This window comes from Cyprinus carpio, chromosome A8 (assembly GCF_018340385.1).
Source record: "Cyprinus carpio isolate SPL01 chromosome A8, ASM1834038v1, whole genome shotgun sequence".
Lineage (NCBI taxonomy): Eukaryota > Metazoa > Chordata > Actinopteri > Cypriniformes > Cyprinidae > Cyprinus > Cyprinus carpio.
The window spans coordinates 24899871-24926983 of record NC_056579.1 but is presented as its reverse complement, the minus strand read 5'-3'; the positions used below and the strand labels follow the sequence as shown (position 1 = coordinate 24926983).

Genomic DNA, 27113 nt, shown 5'->3' with positions numbered 1-27113 from the left:
GTGAGACAAAGCGACGGCGAGGCATGTGCCTTCACACTGGAGTTTACAGTATGTAAAATACAGGTGTGCTGCATATCCATTGAGATGAACTGAAATATAGCACAGATCGTTTGTCGAAGAGTGAAACTCCGAAGCGCTCAGTTAAGCCCTGTTCATGCTAGCACCAACAGGGAGGTTGTGGTGTAATGGTTAGTGAGTTGGACTTGAAACCGAAAGGTTATGGGTTCGAGTCTCGTACCGGCAGTGATTGTAGGTGGGGGGAGTGAATATACAGCTCTCTCTCACCTTTAATACCACGACTGAGGTGCCCTTGAGCAAGGCACTTTCGCTTTCATTTTTGTTGCTGCATGTCGCCAGGGGTTGGCGATGAGGTTGCTACTGGGCATTCTCAATACTGCCTTGACAGCGAATCAGGTTTCTTGCCGCTAAGTACAAACATTTTGGAGGCAAAAGACTAAATATAATCTAAATCTAAATTAAATTCGTACATACAAACAAATATGAATAAGAAACAGAGCCTACTTTTTTCCATTGCGTATGTTTTATCTATTGCGCTGAAAGGAGAACGATCACATGAGCTCTACTGTCTTCTTTCCTATTGGCTGTTGCTCACAAACAAGCGTGTCGCTTGTAGTATGAACGGGGCTTTAGTGTTCGGCGAGTGAAAATATATCTGTGCTAAACTTATACTTAGCCTCCAACTCACACACTGGCGGGTAAAATCTGAGAATTTATTAGCCATTGGCTAATATTAGACATAATTTATTCGCCCAGAGTGAAGATTTAGTCACATGTGTGAGTGATTTATGTAGAGGGTTGTATTCGGGAGATACTGTGGAAAATTAGTAATGGACCCATGTCAGATATTTCAGTATCGGTACCAAAATATAGATATTTATGATGACAATACCATGTAGTCCCTTACCAAAAAGTAGTATACTTTAAGTTTATTTTATTAAGTATACTTAAGTAAAGTTCAAGTATAAGTATACTTTATGTAGTAAGTATACACATATCAGTGTACTAGTACTGTACTATTTCAATACTCCTTGGGACTAAATTGGCCCACTTTCTATCCTATAAAAGTATACTTTCAGTATAACAGTAGTAAACTTTGAGTACAAAACTAGTTTACATCAATATTTTTAGCTTGTACTGCAACTATACTAAAAGTGAACTTAAAGGTATACTGATAGTTTACTGATTAAATACTTGTAGCATTTTAGTACTCTTTGATGTATAGTCTCAGCAAACTACTAGTTTAGTAGTTTCTTTGAGTGAACTTTAACATCATACTATAAGTATACTTCTATGTCCCTATTTAGGTATTAATTTGTATATATTTTGTTATATGAATATCTGAACATACAAAATATTCAAAGAAAGAACAGGGTATCTGCTTGTAAACAAAAACATTTTATTCTAGCTTCATGCATTCTTTTTTAAACACTTGAATGTGAATAAGTTTCATTAATAAAGAAATAAACATTTTGGACAAAAAAAACTGAAAACAGACTATGAATTGGATTCAGAATGAAAAATCAAAACATAGATACAGTCGATCAACACCCCAAAGCTTGACAGTCATTATTACCTCTTCATTGGTTGACGTTTTATTCCATAACATTACACAGTTTTGATGGTTTTTTATGTCTGATGATCCTGTAAGATTACATGTGGAAGCATCTGTTGTTTTGGTTTCTTCTTCACTTGTGTTTTTTTTTTGGAAATTCTATACAGAATATGTGTACTAGCGCCCCCTACCGTATAACAATGAAAACACATATTATCACAACAAAACAATACATCAAATAAAATAAAACTATACTTAATTTTAAGTCAAATACACTTAAACTTAAATTTAATCATAATCATATTTCTAAGAAGTACATAAAGCCCATTACTAAAAATTACATAAAAGGTAGACTAAAAGTATACTTTCCTATTTTTCGTTTAAAAGAAGTGTACTAGTAGCCCACTTGAGTAAACTTCTTTTTCGTAAGGGGTTTGTTTCTCCAAACTTTGAGTCCATAAATTACGCTGAGCTCCCTCACTGCCTGATCAGCTCTTCACCTGGACGCCTTTTTTCCGGTTCAGATATCAGGGCTGTTATTGGTCCTTTTACGATCTGATATCATTATAAGCTACTGAAGTGCCGTCAAAGGTTTGAATATCAATTCAGATGGTGGGCATACTCAGTAACGAAATATGATTTAAAAATTAAGTACAGGTAAAAGTATAGCTTTAAAAATATACTCAAAAAAGTACAAGTACCCGAAAAAAATACTTAATTACAGTAACATGAGTAGTTGTTATTCATTACCTCCACCACTGCATGTCAGATTACAAATGACCAGGATTAATTGTTAACTCCAGGTAAAGTATGAACAGTGTGAAACATTAAATAAGATTACCCAGGATACCATTTACCTGGGGTTTATGATTACCTGGTGTTAATTATTTCAAGTGTGAGAGAAACTAAACAAACAATCCCTAAAAATGAAAAAAATCCCAAACACATAAAACCACAGGTAACATGCCTCAACTTGACCATTTCAGTGCATTTATCGCACTCAGACAGATATGTCTGTGCAATATCTTTAATACTTCTTGAGTTATAGTGAGGTAAATTCAACTCCATTATCAAACAAATAGAAATATGTAAGACATAAAGAATAACGACCACTGAAAATCTGTATGATTTAACGATTCAGCCTACTTGTGGAGCCATACTGAAATTCCATTATCTCTCGAATTGAAATATGTAGGGCCTTAAAAATGAAGATGTCAAAAGGGAAGTTTGTTAAGACCCAAAATCTAAAAGGATATTAAGATATCTTTAATACTTTTTGAATTACAGGCCTGCAAACTTTAGAGAGAGAGAAAAAAAATAGGAAAAGTGTTCTTTCACCATTTTTTAATGGTGGACACCATTAGCACATAATGCAACAAAGATTGCTAAAGTCAACAGATTTTACTAACAGACCTGCCAATCTCTGTTTAAAAATAGCATCATGATTCTGCTGTCTTTCTTAAGTCATTTTTAACCTCCTGTAATTTGGCTCCGAATCTTAGGCGAGATCTCAGTCATGACATTTAATATTTTGGCACTCATCACTATACGTGTTTATTTTTCTTCAGAAAATAAATAAATATTGGTAAATATTAAATCAAAAATTTGAGCCAGGGACCTCTGGTTGAATTGACATGGAACTACCCATCTATATCTAACTAAATATATACACTGTATGTGTGTGTATGGATATATGTATGCGATAGATAAACTGTCAGGAATGAGACCGGAATCCAATAACAGGTGAAACAAAAAATTAAAAGTTTTATTCAGAATTCTGTGATAACAAAAATTTTTCCTTCAGTAGAACAGCAGGATAGCAATAAGTCACAGCCAGCAAGTAGACAGCCTGGACAACATGGGAATCAGAGCAGCACCAGCCGAGATAACAGGAAAGAGAGGCGGCAAGACGGTAATGCAGTCCATGGAGGTGCACAGTGGGTGAGCTGAGAGGAGTAGAGGCTGCTGTGGGAACCAGGAATCTGGACAGAGGAGAAGCTAAAGGCAGAGAGGAGAAGCTAAGGCAGAGAGCAGAGAAGAATCGTAGAGGGGCAGGTGGGTAAAAATGATGACAGAAGACAGCAACGCTAGACTGATAAGACTAGAGAAATAAAAAGAAAAAAAACAACTAGCAGGAAAAACAACTCAGAGATCAATGACATGAACTGAATAACAAAGCATCACGGACTGGCACAACAACAGCAAACATAAGATTGGCAGATCTAAAAATAAGTTTAACCCTGGATACATGAAAAACAGGGTGCAGCTGACCAAGAGAGACCACAACCAGATTCAAGATCTTGGTGATCTTGTATGGACCTTTGAACCTACATGCTAACTTGCGAGAGACAGTCTTGAGAGGACGGTCCTTGGTGGAAAGTCATACCTTTTGACCACAGACATATAGTGGGGTGCGGGAGTCTGGTGATGATCAGCCGCTGCTTTGGTCCATCTTGAAGCCTGGGCCAAGGCCTTCCTAGCTCTTTTCCAGACACTTCAACATCTCCGGCTAAAGGTTAGGGAAGACAGGACCGCAGCATCGGGTTCCTGAGAGGGAAACAAAGGAGGTAGGTAGCCAACAGAACATTCAAAAGGTGACATACCTGTGAAAGCCACCCGGAGAGTACTGTGGGCATATTTGTTCCAAGAGAGCTGTTGGCTCCAGGAGGCAGGATTGCTGGACGCTATGCAGCGGAGAGCTCGCTCGAAATCCTGATTGGCTCGTTCACATTGTACGTTGGTCTAGGGATGAAAGCCTGATGACCGACTAGTAGAGGCTCTGATCTGTCAACAAAATGCCTGCCAAAAATAAGAGACAAACTAGGGACCCCATCAGAAACCATGTCAACCGGAAGAAACTGGATCTGGAAGACGTGGTCAATTACCAGTTGGGCTGTCTCCTTGGAAGTGGGGAGTTTGGGTAGGTAATAAAATGAACCACCTTGGAGAAGCGATCCACCACCATGAGAATGATGGTGTAACCTCTTAAAGGGGGTAAGCCAGAGACAAAATCCAAGGCTATGTGTGACCAAGGAGGAGAGGGAATGGGCAAGGGTTGGAGCAGACCAATGGAGGGACAATTGGAGACCTTTTTCAGGGCACCAACAACGCAAGCCAACAGAAACTGCCTGACGTCCTGACCCATAGAGGACCACCAGAATCGCTGATGAATAACAGCCAGCAATCTCCAGACTCCTGGCTGGCAGGCAACCCTAGATTCATGACCCCACTAAAGGACTTCAGGACACAGCACCTATGGTATGAACAACCAACCCACAGGACACCCAAATGCCACTTTCAACTCTTGTCCAACCTTCTCTACCTGCCACTCAATGTCCCAGGAGAGGGCCCCTTCCACAACTCCCTCAGATAATAAGGTATCGACCGGGACCCCCTCTCCTGGACACTCAAACTGATGGGAGACCATCCAACCTAACCGCCAGCACCTCCCAGTTGCCAATGTCATAATTACAATCATATGGGTTGTGACGATGGTAGAAAAATGCACAGAGGTGCACTTTCCCATCTTTGGGGGAATGCTGGGACAAGACCGCACCTCTATCAGAGGCGTCCACCTCGATAATGAATTGCCTCTCAGCCTGAGCTCTCTAGGTGAACGTTACCTTGGTGGAGGTGAAAGCCATTAAGGGTGCAGTTACCTGTCCAAAGTTCCTGATGGAATCGCTGGTAGAAGCTGTCGAAGCCCAAGAAATTGAGCTTGCACTTCTCTGCTTTTACATAAAGCTGGTTTTCCAGCAGCCATTGAGTGTGTACCTGAAGGGAAGAGGAAAAGATCTATCTTAGGGCTAACTTAGTGAAGACCTTGGCTCCTTGCAAGAGTTCAATGGCAGATGACATTAAAGTCAAGGGGTACCTGTTTTTAACAGTAATGTCATTCAGGTGCCCCAGAACAAGACGAGTTTATGGGGACTCCAGGAGGAACAGCACAACCATCTCATGGTGATTGCCTGACACAACAAGACTTACACGGGGATGATGTGGGTGATGGTGGCTACAGACTGGCCAGAAAGACCCCAGACAGTGACAGGAGAGGAGAAGGGAATGGCAGGGATGCCCCAGCTCTTTGCACTGCTGCAGTCCAGGAAAAAGGATAAACTCCCACAATCACTCCATGGTTATCTAGTAGTCCATAGAATCCAAATAACAAAAATTAGCAAAGAGAAAAGAACAAACACAACAAAGACTCCCTGGTTATCAAAGATTGAGCAAAGTGACCTGATCTCCCACAGTAGAGACAAAGACCCCGACCCAGTTTTTGTTGTTTTTCTTGAGTAGACAATCAAGGTCTCCCCAATTGCATGGGCTTGGGATCAACCAGAGGAAAACAAGGTGTTGAGTGGCTTTTGAAAGGTTGGGTCTCCTCCAGCCTCTAGGACGAGTGGGGATCCAAGTGTCACTGACGCAAACGGAGACGGCTCTTGACCCGAGTAGCCTGATCGATAAAGCTATCCATGTCCTGAGGTAGATCGTGGGTGCAATCTCATCCTGGAACTCAAAGTTAAAGCCCCTCCCGAAAGCTCACAGCACCCCATCATTCCAGTCGCAGGAGGCTGGTAAGGTCCTAAATTGTAAACATTTATGCATTTAGCAGACACTTTTATCCAAAGCGACTTACAGTGCATTCAAGCTATGCATTTTTTTATCAGTATGTGTGTTCCCTGGGAATTGAACCCACGACCTTTTGCACTGCTAACGCAATGCTCTACCATTGAGCCACAGGAACACTGGAAACTGGATAGCATATTTAGTCACAGAACGGCCTCCCTGATGGTGCTGCACAAGTTTGGGCGCTTCCTCATCTCCTCTAAAAGACTGGTCAAAGAGTTTTGTCATTTTGTGGCAAAACTCCACAAAATCAGTGCAGAAGGAGGCTCTAGAATCCCATACAGCAGTCCCCCACTCACGAGCCATTCTAGTCAGCAGTGTGATGATGAAGGCAACTTTTAATTGTTCAGTAGCATATCGCGTGGTTGCAGAGCAAACACCAAAGAACACTGAAAAAGAAATGTCTGACATGAATTCAGGTCTCCGTCATACAAGGGAGGGTTGCTGGCATGACGATTGGGCTCATGGTGAGAGACAGAAAGGGGAGCTGCTGTAGCTGAAGATGACAAAATATCTTGATGAAGATTGTGGAAGTTGCAACCTTATTCAGCCATTTGGGCTGTGAGAGTCTCAACCTCCCATGAGGTATATAAGAGCTGGCTGGCTTGGTGGCCGAAGAGAGCTCCTTGATGGGCAATGCCGATCAGACAAAGTCCTCACCCGCTGGATTCATATTTGGTCAGTCCGTACTGTCAGGAACGAGACCAGAATCCAATAGCAAGTGAAAAAAAAAAAATGTGTTTATCTTTCTTCAGAAAAAAATAATAAAAAAAATTGGCAAATATTAAATTAAAAATTGAGCCGGGGACCTCTGGTTGAATTGACATGGAACTACCCATCTATACGTACTTTATATATAAAATGTCAGGAATGGGACCAGAACCCAATAGCAGGTGGAAAAAAAAAAGTTTCATTCAGAAATGTGTGATGATAGAAATAGTTCCTTCACAAGAACAGCAGCAATAAGTGATAGCCAGCAAATATACAGCCTGAACAGCACAAGAATCAGACCAACACCAGTCAAGATAATGGGGATGAGCAGTGGCTAGACGGTGATAGAAATCCATGGCTGGTGCAGTCCATGGAGGTGAGGAGAGGAATCAGGAGGGGCTGCTGTGGGAATTGGGAATCCCGGCAGAGGAGAAGCCAAGGCAGAGAGCAGAGAAGAATCCTAGAGTAGCATGCAGGTAAAAATAAAAGATGACAGAAGATAGGAACGCTAGACGGACAAGACAATAGAAATTAAAAAAAAAATAAAAAACAACAAGACTAGCTGGGAAAACAACAACAAGACCACAGACTGACACAAGAAAGCAAACACAAAGCTATTATAAAGGGGAGATAATAAGAACTGAACAGGGTGCAGGTAAGGATGGAGAATTAGTTAATAGGGATATAAAGAGGGGCGGGGTTAGAATGCCACAATGACAGCGGAACACATGGCAAGCTGTCAAAACAAAGGCTATGTGCTATGTAACAAAGCACATGACATTAAACACAGGACAACAAAACCTTGGCAGATCCCACCGAAATTGTGACATAAAACACACACACACACACATATTATATATATATATATACATATATATATATATATATACATATAGAGAAGATATAGCATTCAATTTATCTTGGTTTACCACAAATTCAGTTTTGTTTCAATTTATCTTGGTTTATCACAACTGGTGTGCTTTTACTGGGTGATTTGGAGTGAACTGCGGTGCCAATAGAGTCTCATGAACAAGCAGTTGTGCCCAGTCCATCGGCCAAGTCAGGATATTCGTTAAAGTGGTCATATGATGCGATTTAAATTTTTCCTTTCTCTTTGGAGTGTTACAATATCTTGGTGCATAAAGAAAATCTGTAAAGTTGCAAAGACTAAAGTCTCAAATCCAAATAGATATTCTTTATAAAAGTTAAGAGTCAGCCACTCCTAGCTAAAATGGCTTATTCTAACATGCCCTCACATGTCTATGTCATGATGTGGGAAGATTTGCATAACGCCGCCCAAATGTTCATGCAAAGAAAGAAGGCATAACTTTTATTCTCACTGTTGCCACCGCCACCATTTTGTGGAGGCGCTGTGTGTTTCTTTGTGAAAGTGAAACTACTTTGTTTGGTCTTCCAAAAGAGGACACAACTAGAAATCAGTGGTTAAGTTGTATTTACAACACTGTTCCAGAACAGTTCAACCCAAATATTCAGATGTGTGCAGTGCATTTTATGGAGGACTGTTTCCTGATCCTGGGAGAGTAGACTACAATTTTGGCTGTTCTGACTCACAGCCTGTAAGTACATTTACATATTTAAAGGATTTGCCACTGACGATTCAAATGCGAGTTTTGAGCAGTGTAGAGTAGTGCAGGTTGTTTGTTGTTTCTCTGATCACAAATGCAGACATGTTTTTATGTTTTTGCGGCGCGATGCAACACAACACGTAAAAGGACAGTATAATCAGCGGTTCTCAATTCCAGTCGCCCCTTGCTCTGCACATTTTGTATGCTTCTTTTATCGCTTCAGACGTTTGTTCCATTCGAATGTAAGTGCCCTGCGAAGTGGACATCACAGGATATTCTGCCATGATTCCAGTTCGAAGCGAACGTGTATGATCCATTCAAAGTGCATTGAAGTGTGCGAGACTTGAATTTAAATTGTATTTATTTACAGAAGTATATGATGACACACTTCCGTGACACACTTCCGTGTGTCAAAATCTGTGAAGGAATGTTCCAAAGTGAAGTAAACTTCAACAGATTTCCCCTGCTCAGGGAGTAGGGAGGAATGTCAATGGGAACACAGTTCATGCACAGAGCTCACTTCTAACAAGCTGATTATCTGAATCATGTGTGTTAACAAAGAGACATGCAAAATATGCAGAGCTGGGGTGCGCGAGGACTGGAATTGAGAACCGCTGGTATTGTCATTATAATCTGTAATCATGTCCCCACTGAATGCAACAAATGTCTCGTTTATAATGGGTTTTAATGTTTTTGTCTCGGCGCTCCGGGACACACAGCATCATCACAGTATAGTGTGACACTGTCACACAGCACACATGTTTTAACCTGCTCAATATATTTTAATGATTTTATGTATATTTGAGTTTTATTAGGTTTTCATGTTGTCTTAGCCATTTTATTACTCTTAACCATTTTAATGTGTGTATGTCTTTAAATGAGTCTGGTTCTGCCTGTCATGTTACTGATCACATGACAGGAAATAGGAACTGAACAGTATAAAGGAGGCAGCATGTCAAACTATTATGGTCTTTGACCAAAAGCTGGATGAGGAGTTACCTTCGTGGACTCTGTACTTTTAACAGCATAGGATTTCTAGTTTTATTGTGTTGTTTTAAGTCCCTTGTGAACATTGTAAATACATATTTGATTTTCACTTTTAACCTTGTTGTCTGTCCGATCTTTTTAAACACTCAATGCCCTCACACAGTTTAATCTGACCCCATTTTAAATTAATGTAATTTGGCCGATAAGGCTGATCGTTACAATATTAAGGGCGTAACATTTCCGTCACACGCTTGAAGTATTCGGGCAATCACAATGCACTAGATTGCTGGCCAATCAGAGCACACCACGCTTTTCAGAGTGATGAGCTTTGTAAAAATCGACGCGTTTCAGAAAGGCGGGGCATAGAGGAGAAACAATAATGTACAGTATGTGGAAAATAATGTGTTTTTTTAACCTTAAACTGCATAAACACATTATATTACACCAAATACACAAAATAATGTTATTTTTAGCAACCTCATGTGACCCCTTTAAAGCACAATAAGACATGAAAGAGAACTTAATTTAGTTCTCACATGCTGTGTGACAGCCGCTTTCTGTGCACGTGCTTCAGATGTGTGAGAAGTTTAAACTAATATGGCTTTAAAACGCATGATTTCAGCACGATAGACATACTTATCAAAACCAAACAGAGAATCTGAGGTATGAGCTGTAAAGGCCCCGTCCTATTCTGGAAAAGAGGGTGGGGAACAGCAGCTCGTTTGCATTTAAAGATACATGCTTGAAAACAGTGTGTTTCTGCTTCCACTCAAAATAGGCATTTTCAAAATTATACAAATTATCTTTGAGGTATTTAGAGCTGAAATGTCATAGAAACATTCTGGGGACACCTGAGACTTATATTAGATCTTGTAAAAAATACTCAAATAGAAAACAGTTATTTTAAATTGTTTTTTTAAAAAAAAGAAGAAAAAACACATTACTGTTTTTGATGTTTTTTACATCAAATAAATGCAGCCTTGGTGAGCAGAAGAGAGTTCTTTTAAAACCATTTAAAAAATCTTACTGATCTAAAAAAAAATTAAAATAGTGTACATATATACACGTTGTATGATCATCACTATAATTTATTTAGCACTGGAAAGTGTACTTTTGAACCTACATGCATTTAAACGTGGACTTTGACAATGATGGCTGTTTCTAATCAACTGTTTTCTTAAGAAAACTTTCATCAAATGACATGAACCATCCATTGTTGCTTTGGAAGATTCATTTTCAAAACCACAGAAGTGAGTGCCCTCTTGAGGAAGACACCATATCACATGTTATCATCATTTAGTGTTGACGGTTTATAGAGGACCATCCACATACATTGAAAATCAGCTTGTTCATATTTGTGAATCAAGGCCATGGAACAACAGTCTCAAAAGCATCCACAAATAGAAAAGAGCATTCATACGGACATTAAGGTAGAATACCAATGCAAACTACTCAACAATTTGTGCATGAAATTACAGCTACAAGTACAGTACAGTATTTGTGGATTATATTGTGAGCAATGACAATAATGTTAGAGAAGGCAGGAGAGTCACAACATTTATAATTATTAAGCCATAATTGTATCAAATTATTTTATATCCATAAACACAGACTAAAACTAAAAGTCACTGCTAAATCGTGCCTCCCATATCCAAGGTTTCCCACAGCTTGTTTTGTTTGTTGAGTTGATATATCGATGTTTTTCAAAAGTAATTTCCCATAAAGATGTTGACGATTAAATCTGACACAATTTAAAAATGTATTGGTGCTAACCGGTCTTAGGAAAGTTAAAACTAATCTGTATATTAAGAGACCTATAGCGGCACCTGCTCTACCTGCCACCATCATTCCTGACTTTTGTTCTTATTGTAAGAACAACAGCAGCAGTATGGTGTAACATTAATTTGAAACGCATGTATTTGGTACTTGCTACCTTTTATCTTTACTCTTTCCTTTCATTCTTTTCATGGCTTTGGAAAACTTGTCTCGGATGTTTCTCTGGGCCGTCGACACCAAGCTTTGTTGCAATTGCTTTCTCGGAATTGAATATTTAACATCTGTCCGTGAGCGATCGTACAGTTCTAGTTCTAGTTCTTTTATGTATAAAGCACATTTAAAACAATCACACGACTGACCAAAGTGCTGTACACTAATTGATCATAGATAAAAATAGGCTACATTTACACAACATCAGTTAGCAAAGACTTCAGAAAGCAAGTGAGTTTTCAAAAGAGATTTAAAAACCGGTAAAGTTGAAGCAGCTCTAAGGGGTGCTGGCAGGCTGTTCCACAATCTAGGGCCCATCACAGAGAAAGCTCTATCTCCTCTGCGTTTCAGCCTTGTAGAGGGAACCATAAGTAGGTTATGATTACTAGATCTTAAATCTCTGGAAGGGTTGTAAGGATGCAGCAATTCAGACAGGTAACGCGGAGCGAGATTGTGCAAACATTTATAAACAAATAAGAGTATTTTAAAATTTATCCTAGAGTTAACAGGAAGCCAATGAAGTGCTCGCATAAGGGGGGTGGCAGAATCGTATTTGCAAAGAGTTGCAATAGTCCAATCGAGAAGTGATAAACACATGAACAGCTATCTCAAGAGGTTTTTCCGACAGACAGTGTTTAATTTTAGAGAGTAAGCGGAGCTGAAAAAAGCTAGAGGCAACAACTGAGGAGACGTGTTTCTCAAGAGTGAGCCGATTGTCTAAGAAAACACCAAGGTTCTTAACACACTTTGACTCAAAAACTGCCAGGTTATCCAAAGTTGAGTTGTTCAATTTAAAATGTCAAAAACAATGACCTCAGTCTTAGAGTCATTTATGGTTAAAAAATAACTGGCTAGCCAATGCTATACATAATCAAGACATGTAAATAGTGAATCGATGGCTGAAGGATCGTTTCTTTTAATAGGCAGATAGATCTGTGTATCATCGGCATAAAAATGGAATGACACCATGCCTTCTCAGAATCTAACTTAAGGGAGGCATGTAGAGGGAGAAGAGCAGAGGTGCTAAAATGGATCCCTGAGGAAGTCCAAAATTGAGATGAGATTTTGACTGAAAAATATCAATCCGTTAAATAGGATTTAAACCAATTCAAGACTGAGCCTTTTAGCCCCACACAAGATTCTTATCTAGACAGGAGCAACTGATTATCTGTAGTGTCAAAGGCAGCAGTCAGGTCTAAAAGGATTAAAATCACGGAGTTACCTGTACCAGTAGCAACTAAGATGTCGTTTAACACTCTCAGCAGAGCTGACTCAGTGCTATGGAAAGGCTTAAAGTACAGGTGCGTATGCTCCAGTTTGTTCATGTTGCTAGTGACTTGCAGATGTTGTTTTCCTGTCTGACATCCATGGAATGAGAAACGAACCGGGAAAAAACATTTGCACGTCAAAGAAGGTGGAGTTCCAGATTATGATGCATTATGTTGATTATATGAATATTGTGACTATTCAAAGATATTTAACCTTGCTTGCATTGGTCAGCTGTTTTGAACTGCCAAAACAAACTAAAAAAAAACTTTGTTTCGGCTTGATTTTGTTTGAAATGACACACCAGTTCATTTTTTTAGTTTGTTTGAAGTATATCAGGGCCTTATTATCGATGCTTTCCAAGCTGGACTGAAGCTCTGGCTCTACTGTTCAGCACAGTGGTAACCCACAAAATTCAACAGAAACCCTTTAAATCCCAACAATGATAAACACTTACAGATCTCTCACGATCAAGATTCAAGATTCAAGATTTTATTTGTCACATACAAGTTATATGACATACAACAAGCAGTGAAATGTAGGTCTGGCATACTCTTTTTAGACGGTGCAAAAAATAAGAAAATTAAATATACACAATATATTAAACTACTACACAGATGATGTGCAGAGATGTAAACAATGTGCAGTAAGGATGCATTGCATAGCTTGCTCATCTTAAAAAAAAAAAAAAAAGTGCAGTGTGCAGAGAGTTATTGAGTAACCCTACTCTACAAGAGTCTCTAAAGTGCAGTGTGTTTAATGTCCATTTTAAGTAGTCTGATAGCGTGAGGGCTTTTGCCATCAGGCTGCGGAATCATCTGCCTGACTGTAGCAGATTAAACAGTGGATTTCCAGGGTGGGTGGATGTTTCCATACCACGATGAAATGCACTGAGTCAATATACTTTCTATATCCCCAATACAGAAATTTTTCAGGATTCCAGGGGAAATCTCAGCAGAGGATGATTAAACAACTCCACAAACAACATAGCTTTGCGTATTACTAACTAGATCTTTATTTTGTTCATACAAAACTCAAGTCAAGTCACCTTTATTTATATAGCACTTTAAACAAAACTGATTGTGTCAAAGTAACTGAACAACATTAATTAGAAAAACAGTGTGTCAATAATGCAAAATGCCAGTTAAAGCAGTAAATCATTGAATTCAGTGATGTCATCATGCAGCTCAGTTCAGTTTAAATAGTATCTGTGCAATCATTTGCTATCAAGTCAACGATAGTGCTGTAAATGAAGTGTCCCCAACTAAGCAAGCCAGAGGCGACAGAGGCAAGGAACCAAAACTCCATCAGTGACGGAATGGAGAAAAAACCTTGGGTGAAACCAGGCTCAGTCGGGGAGCCAGTTCTCCTCTGACCAGACGAAACCAGCAGTTCAATTCCAGGCTGCAGCAAAGTCAGATTGTGCAGAGGACTCAACTGGTCCCTGTGGTCTTGTCCCGGTGGTCGTCTGAGACAAGATCTTTACAGGGGATCTGTATCTGGGGCTCATCTAGTTGTCCTGGTCTCCGCTGACATTCAGGGCTGTAGAGGTCCTTTCTAGTTGCTGATCCACAATCTGGGCTGGATACGTACTGGATCCAGGTTACTGCAGTAACCATCTGATCTCTATACAAACTGGATCTGGTGTAGGGCTGTGCGATATGGACAAAAACAACCTATCGCGATTTCTTTGATCAATTTTGTGATTTCGATTTTAATCACGATTTTGACACACACAGACATGCTTTACAGTCATAAATGCATTCAATGTGAATTTGAAACATATTTCCAAAAGAAAACCAATTAGAGCTTTATCAAAAAGTTGAAACATGTCTCTAGAACAGACATACTGTAAGTCAAAATAATCACTAAGTAAAGGTGTGACAAAATGTCTAGACATATTGCAAAAAAAAAAAAAATTTTTTTTTGCCATGCATTGGTCATAGAGCTTATTGTAGTGGTGCCTCAAGTGCTGAAATAGATTTGTTGGGCCAGGTTCACACGTACTCCACCTGCAGTGTGTATACAGTATGTGTATGCGGTGCAGAAGCAGCATGGACTAATTTTGTTTTCGCACAGGGCGCATTTTATCCACGGCTGTATACCACAAACACATTTATCCATTATTTTGATTTCAAATCCAAACGTTGTTTCTGAACATGCTTTTTCAGCATTGTGATTCTATTTTATCACAGTACAGGAATACAATTTTCATAGACATATTCACATTTAAACTCAATAAATATAACTGTTTTCCTACCTCCACGAGTGCCATCTATTATTGCCTTGTTTATCTAAAAGCGCACTTTTCCTTGTTTTAAATCTAGCCAAAAAGCCATGTGTTGACTGTGAAACAGTAGACATTAATTATATGCATTTATTACAACATTTCCGTGTCAATCCATGTTCATTTTTAACGTGAAATATTCGCTGTCACTTTAATTCAGCGTGTGCACTGCAGCACAGCAGAAATAGACTCTATGTGGAAACGATAGCTGCATGACAGCTGCAGATGCATCGCTCCTGGAGTATGGGGTTATTTTAATGACAAGAGTGCATTATTGTAGCGCGAAAGCATATTAATATAATGAGCGAGCGCGAATCTCTCCACTCACATGTGGATTTCCTTTGCTCTCGCACAAAACCAGACACGCGCGCTCAGATATAAACGGTTCCGGTTTACCTAATTAATGCAGCCTAAAAATCCTTTAACGGATTTCGATATTAGAAGCGTATTAGTGTGTTATGTGTAAGCCAGGTTAAAGATATGGGTCTTTAATCTAGATTTAAACTGCAAGAGTGTGTCTGCCTCCCGAACAATGTTAGGTAGGTTATTCCAGAGTTAAGGCGCTAAATAGGAAAATGATCTGCTGCCTGCAGTTGAGTTTGATATTCTAGGTATTATTAACTTGACAGAGTTTTGAGAATGCAGCGGACGTGGAGCACTATAATGTAACAAGAGCTCGTTCAAATTACTGAGGTGCTAAACCATTCAGGGCATTATAAGTAATAAGCAAGATTTTAAAATCTATACATTTAATAAGGAGCCAGTGCAGTATTGACAGAACGGGGCTAATATGGTCATACTTCCTGGTTCTAGTAAGAACTTTAGCTGCTGCATTTTGGACTAGCTGGAGTTTTTTTTATTAAGCGTGCAGAACAACCACCCAATAAAGCATAATAATTATCTAACCTTGAGGTCATAAACGCATGGATTAACATTTCTGTATTTGACATTGAGAGCATAGGTCGTAATTTAGATATATTTTTGAGATGGAAAAATGCAGTTTTACAAATACTAGAAACGTGGCTCTCTAAAGAAAGATTGCTATTAAATAGCACACCTAGCTTCCTAACTGATGACGAAGAATTGACAGATCAGCCATCATGTCTTTGACAGCATTCTAGGTTATTACATGCAGAGTTTTTAGGTCTTATAATTAACACCTCTGTTTTTTTTTTTTTTTTTTTTTTTTTTTTTGTTTTTAATTAAGCTGTAAGAAATTACTCATCATCCAGTTTTTTATATCGACTATGCATTCCATTAGCTTTTCAAATTGGTATATTTCACTGGGCCGCGAAGAAATGTAGAGCTGAGTATCATCAGCATAACATTGAAAGCTAACACTGTGTTTCCTGATTATATCTCCCAAGGGTAACATGTAAAGCGTGAAGAGTAACGGACCTAGTACTGAGCCTTGAGGTACTCCATACTGCACTTGTGATCCCTATGATACCTCATCAGCGCCGGCCCGTCCAACAGGCGATACAGGCGGTCGCCTGGGGCCCCTCATTGATTTGAGGGCCCCGCGGCACGCGAATGATGTCACGCATTTTCAGTTGTTTTATTTTTTCAAATGTTCACATATAGTATGAGTGATTATGTGTCAATTATAACGTTTCTGTAATGCACAGACCCCATTAAACACGATACAATTCACAATGACGGTGAGCAAAATACAAAACATATTTTATTAAAAGAATATCTCTGAATAATTCATACATGACAAATAGCTGAAAACGATAATAATAATAATAATAATAAAAAAACTGTCTAAAAAAAGCGGAAAAAAGATTAGAAACATACACAGCAGCACCACACTCTATTTAGCATAACACCTCCCGCAATAGGCTATTGGGTGAACTAGAATGTCGTAACGTTTTTTCATAGTACAGATTCCACATATTCCACTTAGCCACATATCTCTGTAAATTTCTTTCGATATATACTCGAGAAAGTGTCTTAAATAAGTCTAAAGTTATATAACGTCATAAGTCTGGTTGCTATTTTGATCGACGTATTTCTAATTTATGCAATGCACATTGATGCTACAATAATATGAAAAAAAACAGCATCAAAACAAAATCATTCCTCACCAAAAAAAAAACATTATAAAAGCAGATGAAGAAAAGCAGGCTCAAAGTAAAGGTATGTTTCGCTAAACATAATACATTATTTATTAGTGTAGTATTAATACTTGATTTAATAAATGTGATGATGCCCATGATCACAGACATACTTGTGTGATATGTGAAGAGAAAATTAGGCCACATTCAGCATGCATGTTTCATTAAATAATCAATTAATTTTCCATCCCACTAATTCATGCTAAATGTCATGTCATGTCATGTCTCCTCTTTCCAAATTCAAATTTAACCCACTGTCCAATATCTATTGCAAAGTTTTGTTGATAAAAAAAGTCTTTAAAAAAACTTTATGTATTTCTAGTTATGTATGCATATTTGTATGTTATGCATTTACAATACATGCTTTTGATTCATGCTTTATTTGTATATGTCATATTTATATACTTTATTAATTTAAATGAGTGTTTTCTGGCTTTATTTATGTACCAGGGTCTATGCTGAAATTTCTCAGTGTACCTACAGCTGCAGAGACATTTGATGCTGCTACATCTGGAATTATTCATAGCACTCCTGGTAAAGAATATATTTTTTTTTAGTTTGCACTCTGATATAACACACTGGTTGTATTCATTTTTATATTATACAACCATTTTGTCGATACATTGCTGCATTGAAATCAATCATTACATTATCCATTAATTTCTGTTATTGTATATTTAAGGGCCATCCGCTGATCCTAAGGCGAGTCTTCAATCTTCAGAATCCCATCCTTCTGATTCCCAAGCTATAGAGGCCACTCCAACCGAGGCACCTGCTGCAGATGTTTCAGTTCACCACATTCTAAATATAGAATTTATTTGTATTTTATTTTATTTTGTTTATGTATCCTTTATTTTTATAATATTTAAATTATTTGTGTTTCTCAAACACACTTGCACTTTCATTTACAATATTTTACAATACTTTGCAGTACTTGCAAACTTATTTAAATCTGATTAAATATTTTTACACATGTATTACATGTTGAGTTTGTTACAGGTAATAAAAATGTATACACTTTTTTGTGCTCTCTTCTCACTGTTTTTACACCAGTGGGCTCAATTTTTTTATCTCGCCTAGGGCCAAAAAACACATACAACCACCACCATACTATTGCACTTCCATTAATGTCAGCAAAGTTAGTCTATGCAAAAGAATGTTGTGGTCAATATTGTTGAACACAGCGCTAAGATGCAATAGCACTAATAGAGAGATACAACCACGATCAGATGATAAAAGCAGGTCATTTGTAACTCTAAGGAGAGCAGTCTCAGTACTATGATATGGTCTAAATCCTGACTGGAAATCCTCACAGATACCATTTTTCTCTAAGAAGGAATATAATTGTCAGGATACTACCTTTTCTAGTGTCTTGGAGTTCTTTGGGGTCTAGTTGTGTTTTTTTTTTTTTTGATGAAAGGCTTAATAACAGCCAGTTTGAAGGTTTTGGGGACATATCCTAATAACAATGAGGAATTAATAATAGTCAGAAGAGGATCTATGACTTCTGGAAGCATCTCTTTCAGGAGCTTAAATGGAATAGGGTCTAACATACATGTTGTTGGTTTAGATGATTTAACAAGTTTATACAATTCTTCCTCTACTATAGTGGAGAATGAGTGGAACTGTTCCTCAGGGGATCTATAGTGCACTGTCTGATGCGATACTGTAGCTGACGGCTACATGGTTACAATTTTATCTCTAATAGTATCAATCTTAGAAGTAAAGTAGTTAATAAAGTCATTACTGCTGTGCTGTTGGGAAATGTCAACACTTGTTGATGCTTTATTTTTTTTCTGTTTATTTAGCCACTGTATTGAATAAATACCTGGGGTTATGTTTGTTTTCTTCTAAAGGAGACAAAAAGTAATCAGATCTAGCAGTATTTAATGCTTTTCTGTAGGATAGGTTACTTTCCCGCCAAGCAATACAAAATACCTCTAGTTTTGTTTTCCTCCAGCTGTGCTCCGTTTTCCGGGCTGCTCTCTTTAGGGTGCGAATGTGCTCATTATACCACAGTGTCAGACTGTTTTCCTTAATCTTCCTTAAGCATAAAGGAGCAACTGTATTTAAAATGCTCAAGTTGAGGTTTTGGATATGCTAAGGAATTGGGATACATCAGGAAGATTACTTACAAAGCAGTCTTTTGTGGTAGAAGTGATGGTTCTACTATACTTGTAACAAGAAGTAGAATTTACAGTTGTAGTTATATGAAGTTCTCTCTCACGGACCTATTCCTGGACTGTGCCTGGCTGGTGGAATGATCTCCCAATCTCAATTCGAACATCCAAGTCTTTACTCATTTTCAAAAAACATCTAAAGGCTCATCTTTTTCGCCAGCACTTGACCAACTAAATACTAGCACTTACCTTTTCTTGTCTATCCTATTCTTGTTTAAAAAAAAAAAAAAACCTTGCTACAGGTTCTGTGCTAGGCTAACTGAGACTTGTCATGGCACTTGTATACTGTTGTTTTTCTCTCGTTGGTCTGATTGCTTCTATTGTTTTCATTTGTAAGTCGCTTTGGATAAAAGTGTCTGCTAAATGAATAAATGTAAATGTAAGTTTGCACAAATCTAAATAATGATCTGAGATATCATCGCTTGACTGCATAATTTCAACACCATCAACATCAGTCCCATGTGATAGTATTAAATCTAGAGTATGGTTTCGACAATGAGTAGGTCCTGAGATGTGTTGTCTAACCCCAATATAGTTCTGAATGTCTATAAATGCTGATCCCAATGCATCTTTTTGCTCTATGAGAGCTAAATGCTTTATTTTCTCTATCTTTCTGTATTTACGTTTAGCATTAGCCAGAACTTTTAAATTTGCCAAGATGTCAGGTGCTCTGGCTCCCGGTAAACATTGGACTATGGTGGCTGGTGTCTCTATTTTCGTGTTCCATACAATAAAATCTCCAATAACTAGAACACTTTGATCAGGTTTCTCAGTGGGTGTGTCACTGAGTGGGGAGAACCTGTTTAATGTTTTGATCGGAACAGAAGAGCGGTGTTTTGACCCGCGACGATGCCGCCTCACAGTCACCCAGTTGCCCTGCTGCAGAGGCGCTGTTACCAGAACTGAACAATGTACAGGACTCCCTGAGCTAGTCGCATCCAAAGCCTTATCTAGAGCCCTCACATTCTTACTGTCCTCCATTAAAGTTTAGATGCATTTCTCTAATTCTAAAATCTTCTCTGTCAGCCTATTTCCCTGCATTTATCACACGTGAATCCCTCACTGCTGACAGAGAGAGATAAACTATACATGTGGCAAGCGGTGCAAATAACAATAGCAGGAGAAGCCATTACTCACCGTGATTGATGAATGATTCTTACTAGAGTTGTTTGATGAACTTGTGAAAAAAAGAAATGGAGCAAGAGAGAAAAGAAACAGTGAGAGAGAGGAGAGGAGAAAAGAAAACAGCGATAAGAATGAATGGAAACACTAATGAACAGCTAATGAATGCTAACGCACTGCAGGTGCGCTGCACTCGCAGATTTAGAATAAAAGCGAACCATCAAATTAATCAGATTAGATTGATAGATAATATCAAAAATATGGTGGGAATTAATTTATATTTTATCACTTTAAACAAGAGAGAGTGATAGTTAGATAGAGATTCTACAGAAAAACAAAGCTACACGGAGATACGATCACAAACCAGCAGCACGGCAAACAGGAAGCAGGAATAACACTGTCCAACAGTGACACCCCAAAAGTTCTTATTGAAAATTAACAGAGGTTTGGATATTGAATTTTTATTGAAAATAATAAAGTTTAATGTGATGGAGATCAGTGTTTGGTTTAGATCGGCTCTTGGCCCTTGACTTTCTATCATAAGTTTTTTTTATTTTGCTGTTTTAACTATGTGTTTCTGAATCACATTTGCAATGGCAAAAAAGCAGGACAAACTCTGATAGGGCAATGTTGTTATATTGTAGCAGCAGATGCAGAGTCTGTTCTCTCTGTATTTAGAATTAGTTACTAATTTTGCACAGTGCTGTGATGTTTTGAAAGATTTTGCAATTATGCAGAAAATATTTTGGTAGGATCAATCAGACACATCAAAAATCAGTGTATGAATCTCAACAATGGTGACAAAATATTCTAATAAACAGATCAACTGAATGTCACAAAACAACCTATAGATTCACACAAAAAAAAAACGGAAAAAAAAAACACCATTTTGTTAATTGTCACTATTGTTGAGATTAATGCGCTGATTCTTGATGTCTCTGTGCATCTAAACCTCATAGTTGAATGAATTTTCTTTATATTGGTTTTAAAATCAGGACATGTTTTTGAAATAATGCTGATACCAAAATGTCACAAAATTGCAATATTTTATTTTTTTTAATAAAAAATTAATTGCTGAAGGCTGGTCTCTAAAAGACTTATTGCTGGTGGTTTTACTATTAGCAGTAAGTATTCAACATTACTTGACCAGATTTTCTATTGCATTTGATGCTTTAAATTTTTGGTTTAGTTAGTTACAGAATGGGTTTGATGTTAAAAATTAATGAGATACCTGTAAAATAACAATGTTTGGTAAATTTTAAATAACGTTTTTGTAATTCTTTTTTTTTTTTAATTAGGATATTTTACTTACATTTTACACTGTTTTGCTGCATTCAGATCCACATACTTCTCTACTACTGTATATAGTGGGCAAAAAGCAGTAGACAAGCAAATAAGTATGCTTGAATCCAGGAGAAACTCTGATCAGGTGACGTGGTCATCTTTTAACAGCTGGTTCAGAATCTGATCTCTCTGTATTTAGAACTAGTTATTAATTTTGCACAGCAGTGCTGTGATGTCTTGAAAGATTTTGCAACTATGCAGAAAATATTTTGATGGTCATTCAGACACATCAAGAATCAGCATACGAATCTCAAAAATGGTGACAAAATATTCTAATAAACAGATCAACAATGGTTGATTGTCACCATTGTTGAGATTCATGCGCTGATTCTTGATGTCTCTGTGCATCTAAACCGTATTGAATGTTTGTGCCTGAGGCACAAAAAAAGTGTTTACAAAAATAGTTCTTACCTTTATACAAAGCAGTTTACAGTGCTTTTAAAAGACCCCAATCCCCTTGTAGCAATCTGGAGCAAAGGGCCTTGCTCAAGGATTCGCTGGTGGTAACAAACCAGTTCAGTAATTTAGCCCAGTACACCACAGAATTAATGAAGCAATAACAAAAAATTAGCATGAAATTGTAAACATATGAAATGGAATTTAGCAAGAAATGTAAAGCTGACAACATGAGATAAAATGTTTTACTCTGTGTAAATGTTTTACAGGTAGTTGTGCTCATGGAGAGCAGCACACAACGATAGCCAGATGGTCCTGCTCTTGTTCAAGATTGTGTGGATCAGGGGCATCATCAAGGTCTTCCTCATCCTCTCTGTGCACTCAGGCAATGACAGCCTCTATGTCCCTTTCCCATCCATGATCAGATTCGGTCTGACTGCAGCAATGAGGGATGTGATGGACAGCCGAGACCGGTGAAGGTGGACACAGTGGTCAGCTGCAGAACTGTCTCAGCTGTTTTGAGATGCAGTAGGGCATGGGTTCACCATATGTAAATACCTGATTGTTAGAATGATTAATTTGAATAAAGCTTTGTTTCACGTGTTGTTGACTTGTATTTATTTATTGTGATGCTTTTATTTATTCTTTTACTCATTTATTCTTGTTTCCTGTTGTTAGTAAATAAAATATAATTGTTTCATTAACTTATGCAATAATTCATTACTTGACTGAAAACTGAGAAGTATTCACCTTGGCTGCATTTGTCTAGTGTGTAGTCATGCATAGCTATGAAAAAACAAATTACATAAATATAATGGGTTTGCATACATCAAGATTACAAAGAAAAAAAATCACAATGGCAAGGTTAAATATCTTTGAATAGTCATAATATTCATATAATCATCATAATGCATCAATAATGCATTTATTGTTGTTGTTGTTGTTGTTGTTTTGTTTTTTTGTTATTTATAAGCCTGATGGATGAAAGGAGATATGAATTCCACCAGTAAAAATGTAAACAAAGGAAATTTAAGCCTGTTTTGATTAAGGATGAAAAAAATTGTGCATAAAATAAAGAAATTAACAACATATTCAAAAGACAACACTTTGGGGTTTTCATAATAAAATATAATATATTTAAGGATAAAACTGTGGGTCATAGTAGAGTTAAAAATGTAAAACTTTAAATTAACCCAAAATTTATTGGTTATACTACAATCACAATAAAGGGCAGCTGTTTCTTCAACAAGACCTCAAAATGAGCAAATGTCATCAACATCAAAATATTTACAGATAGATGAATTAAACCTGTCGCTCGTATCTTTTAAGTTGTTGCGTTTGTAACATCGTAAGTCACATGATAATGTCAACATGGCGGATTATGTCCATACATTCACATGCCTTGTCCAATTACCAACACTTACAGTCTTGGTTACTTGAGAGCACGTGCACGAGACAGGAAGTAAGTGCGTAAGACTGTCCCGGGTCTTAAAAATGGCAAAGCGCAGTGCCCTTAACGCACACTAAATCCACACTAAAATAAAAATTTTGTCATTGATAACTTACCCCCATGTCGTTCCAAACCCGTAAAAGCTTTGTTCGTCTTCGGAACACAATTTAAGATATTTTGGATAAAATAGGGAGGCTTGAGACTGTCCTATAGACTGTCAAATAAATAACAGTGTCAAGGTCCAGAAAAGTATGAAAGTCATCATCAGAATACTTCATCTGCCATCAGTGATTCAACCGTAACGTTATGAAGAGAGGAGAATACTTTTTGTACATATAAAAAAAATAACGACTTTATTTTCATACTTTTCTGGACCTTGACACTGTTATTTATTTGGCAGTCTATGGGACAGTCTCAAGCCTCCAGGCCATCCAAAATATCTTAAATTGTGTTCCAAAGACGAAAGAAGCTTTTATGGGTTTGGAACGACATGGGGGTAAGTGATTAATGACAAACTTTTCATTTTGGGGTGGAGTATCCCTTTAAATACCTACTCATTGAGTTATTATCAAGATTATTTTTGTAATTTTACATACATTTCTATAAATAATACAGTATTTTTCTGTATAATAAATTAGATTTACTGTAATGCATAGATAATGATATAATACATAAAATAACAGCCAAATTGTTAATTTTACAGATATTGTTAGTAATTTTAAAGAGTTTTACATACAATTTAAAATGACTTGAGTGAAAGAAAATTGTTAATTTCTGTTTTTTTTATAGTGTATTTTTGAAAAAAATATTTATAAACTTAACTTAACTTTTAACTTTAAATATAGAAATATTTATTTTTTTAAAAGCATTTAAAAATATATTTCATGCCAACAAATTCATTTAGAAATATATTTTGGTATATGAAGGTTGAAATTAAATATATTCCCTATTTCAAAAATATATTTCATTGAGGTTCCAATGTAACTTATATTTAGCATATATTTCAAATATATATTGGCCAAAAAAAAATACATATACAGTGGTGTGAAAAAGTGTTGGTCCCCTTCCTGATGTTTGTCACACTTTAATGTTTCAGATCATCAAACAAATTTTCATATTAGACAAAGATAACACAAGTAAACACAATATGCAGTTTTTAAATAAAGGTTTTCATTATTAAGGGAAAACAAAATCCAAAACTACATGGCCCTTCCAGCCAGTTCTATCAAACCTTTACAATTAATCCAGAACGCGGTAGCAAGATTAATTTTTAATGAGCCAAAAGAATACACGTCACACCTCTGTTTATCAATTTGCACTGGCTACCAATAGCTGCTCGCAAAAAATTCAAGGCATTGATGTTTGCCTACAAAACCACCACTGGCTCTGCACCCCTTTACCTAAATTCATTACTTCAGACTTATGTGCCTCTAGAAGCTTGCATTCTGCAAGTGAACGTCGCTTGATTGTGCCATCCCAAAGAAGCACAAAGTCACTTTTACGGACTTTTAAATTAAATGTTCCCTCCTGGTGGAATGACCTGCCCAACTCAATCCCAGCAGATGAGTCCTTAGCCATCTTCAAGAATCGGCTTAAAAACACATCTCTTCCAACTTTATTTGACCCTCTAACTTTAGCACTCACTATTCTAATTCTATTTAAAAAAAAAATAATATCTAACTACATTTCTAATCTTTTTGTATTCTATCTATTTTCTTTTCATTTATTATACAATTATGAAAAAATACCTCTAACACTAGCTTGCTCTATTCTTTTTCTATTCTATCTGTTTTCTTTTTATTTATTATATTATTTAAAAGCCCTTGCTACATGTACTGTGTTTAAGCTAACTGAGACTTGTTATAGCACTTATATATCATTGCTCTTTTGTTGTTTTTGATTGCTTCCATTGTCCTCATTTGTAAGTCGCTTTGGATAAAAGCATCTGCTAAATGACTAAATGTAAATGTAAATATATATTATTTTTTATTTTATTTATTATTATTATTATTATTATTATTATTATTATTATTTTATATTATTATTGCCATATGCACTCAAAAAAAAAATAGCTTGTTGGTCTAACTTAAAATTATGACGCAAATTTCCACGCATTTAAACTGATTTATTTGAATTTAAATTGTTAAATGTACTGATGAGTTGCGTGAGTTTTCTGCATTGTTATGAAAATGGAAAATCCTCAAAGAATAAACATTTAAAAGAGTTTAAACGACATAAAATGATGGTTTTTTTTTTTTTTTTTTTTTTAGGGGGTTTTGGTTACCATTGTGGTGAAGAGTGGAGCTTGTGCTTAGGTTGTCAATAGCTGTCATACACACATGTAAATGTTTTATAATCGTTTGATTGTGAAGAGTAAAAATGATGACAACATAGACTGTGTAAATCATGTGTTGGCCCTCAAACTAATTTCTTTCAGTTATTCTTATGATAATTCACCAGCCAACATAACACTTGTTAACATGCTAAGTAAAATTTTTGTAGTATGCAAATAATGATCAAGTAAAAATGTTTTCATGACATTAGCACAGTTACATCTCCTGTAGCCTATAGCCTAACCACAAAGTCTATACTTCACCATAATGGTAACCTCAAAAATCAACATAAACATAAACTATTTTAAATGTCAAAAATAACTAAACAACAAACTTTAATATGTCTTTCCCTTTATCAAAAACACATTAAACAGCACTTAATTTCAACATTTATTCTCCTGGTCTATCCCTATGCAAAGCATGCTGGGAACTAGAAATCCACTGCCCAGTTTCAGTCAATGCAACGTAATCATGTAGGCCCAACTTAACTTCAATGGTTTAAGTTAACATTTTACAAATGTAATTTCATTTAATATAATAAGATTTAGTGCAAATGACAACTGAATAAAAAACTAAAGATTTATGTTGTTTTAGCTTATTTTATTTAAGTAAACTGAGCAAACAACTAAAATCTTTTTTTTTTTTAGTGTGGGCGGGGAGGACACAGCGCTCATGCCAAACTTTGTTATTCTCTAGTTCAGATTAATTGAAATATACACAAAATCTTAAAACTTCCAAGCATTAAAATGATGATATAGCTCTGGTTTGTACCCAATTTAGCAACATTAGCCATGCAACATACTGATAAGCACATTCACAAACTGAACTGCAAACATTCACACAGTGTAAAGCGCAATATATCTTCTGGATATAAAGTTGACTTGTGGACAGTTGATATAGATCTGTCCTTTATGAATAACTTTGATGCAAATCCTGCCTAGTATTAACTACTCAGTGCATCAACAGAAGTGACACAGTAGTAATATATTGTTTATTAGCATTTGTGTTTGTTTTCTTAAACTCAGTGGCACACAATACTATACTACCTCTATTTGTGGAGATGAAATGTTGGCCTTATTGGTGCAAAATACAAATTTTTATGTGCTTTTATCGATTTATATAAATGGCTGTGTCCATCTTGCTTTT

General features: G+C 36.9%; 1 protein-coding gene across 8 annotated transcripts in view; it reads right to left on the bottom strand.

Moving 5' to 3' along the window:
• Positions 1-27113, bottom strand: part of LOC109070715 (protein bassoon-like) — a 120617-nt gene that overhangs the window by 87268 nt on the left and 6236 nt on the right. The window contains exons 2-3 of one of the 8 annotated variants that reach the window (XM_042762925.1): positions 4177-4372; positions 3960-4082 (exon numbers count right to left, since the gene is read on the bottom strand). The exons of 6 other annotated variants lie outside the window; for them this stretch is intronic. In XM_042762925.1, the coding sequence (XP_042618859.1) occupies positions 3960-3976 (17 nt within the window). In that variant the 5' untranslated portion in view covers positions 3977-4082; positions 4177-4372. Of the gene's footprint in view, positions 1-3959; positions 4121-4176; positions 4373-27113 lie in introns of all 8 variants that reach the window. One more of the 8 variants, XM_042762924.1, reaches the window with a different exon arrangement.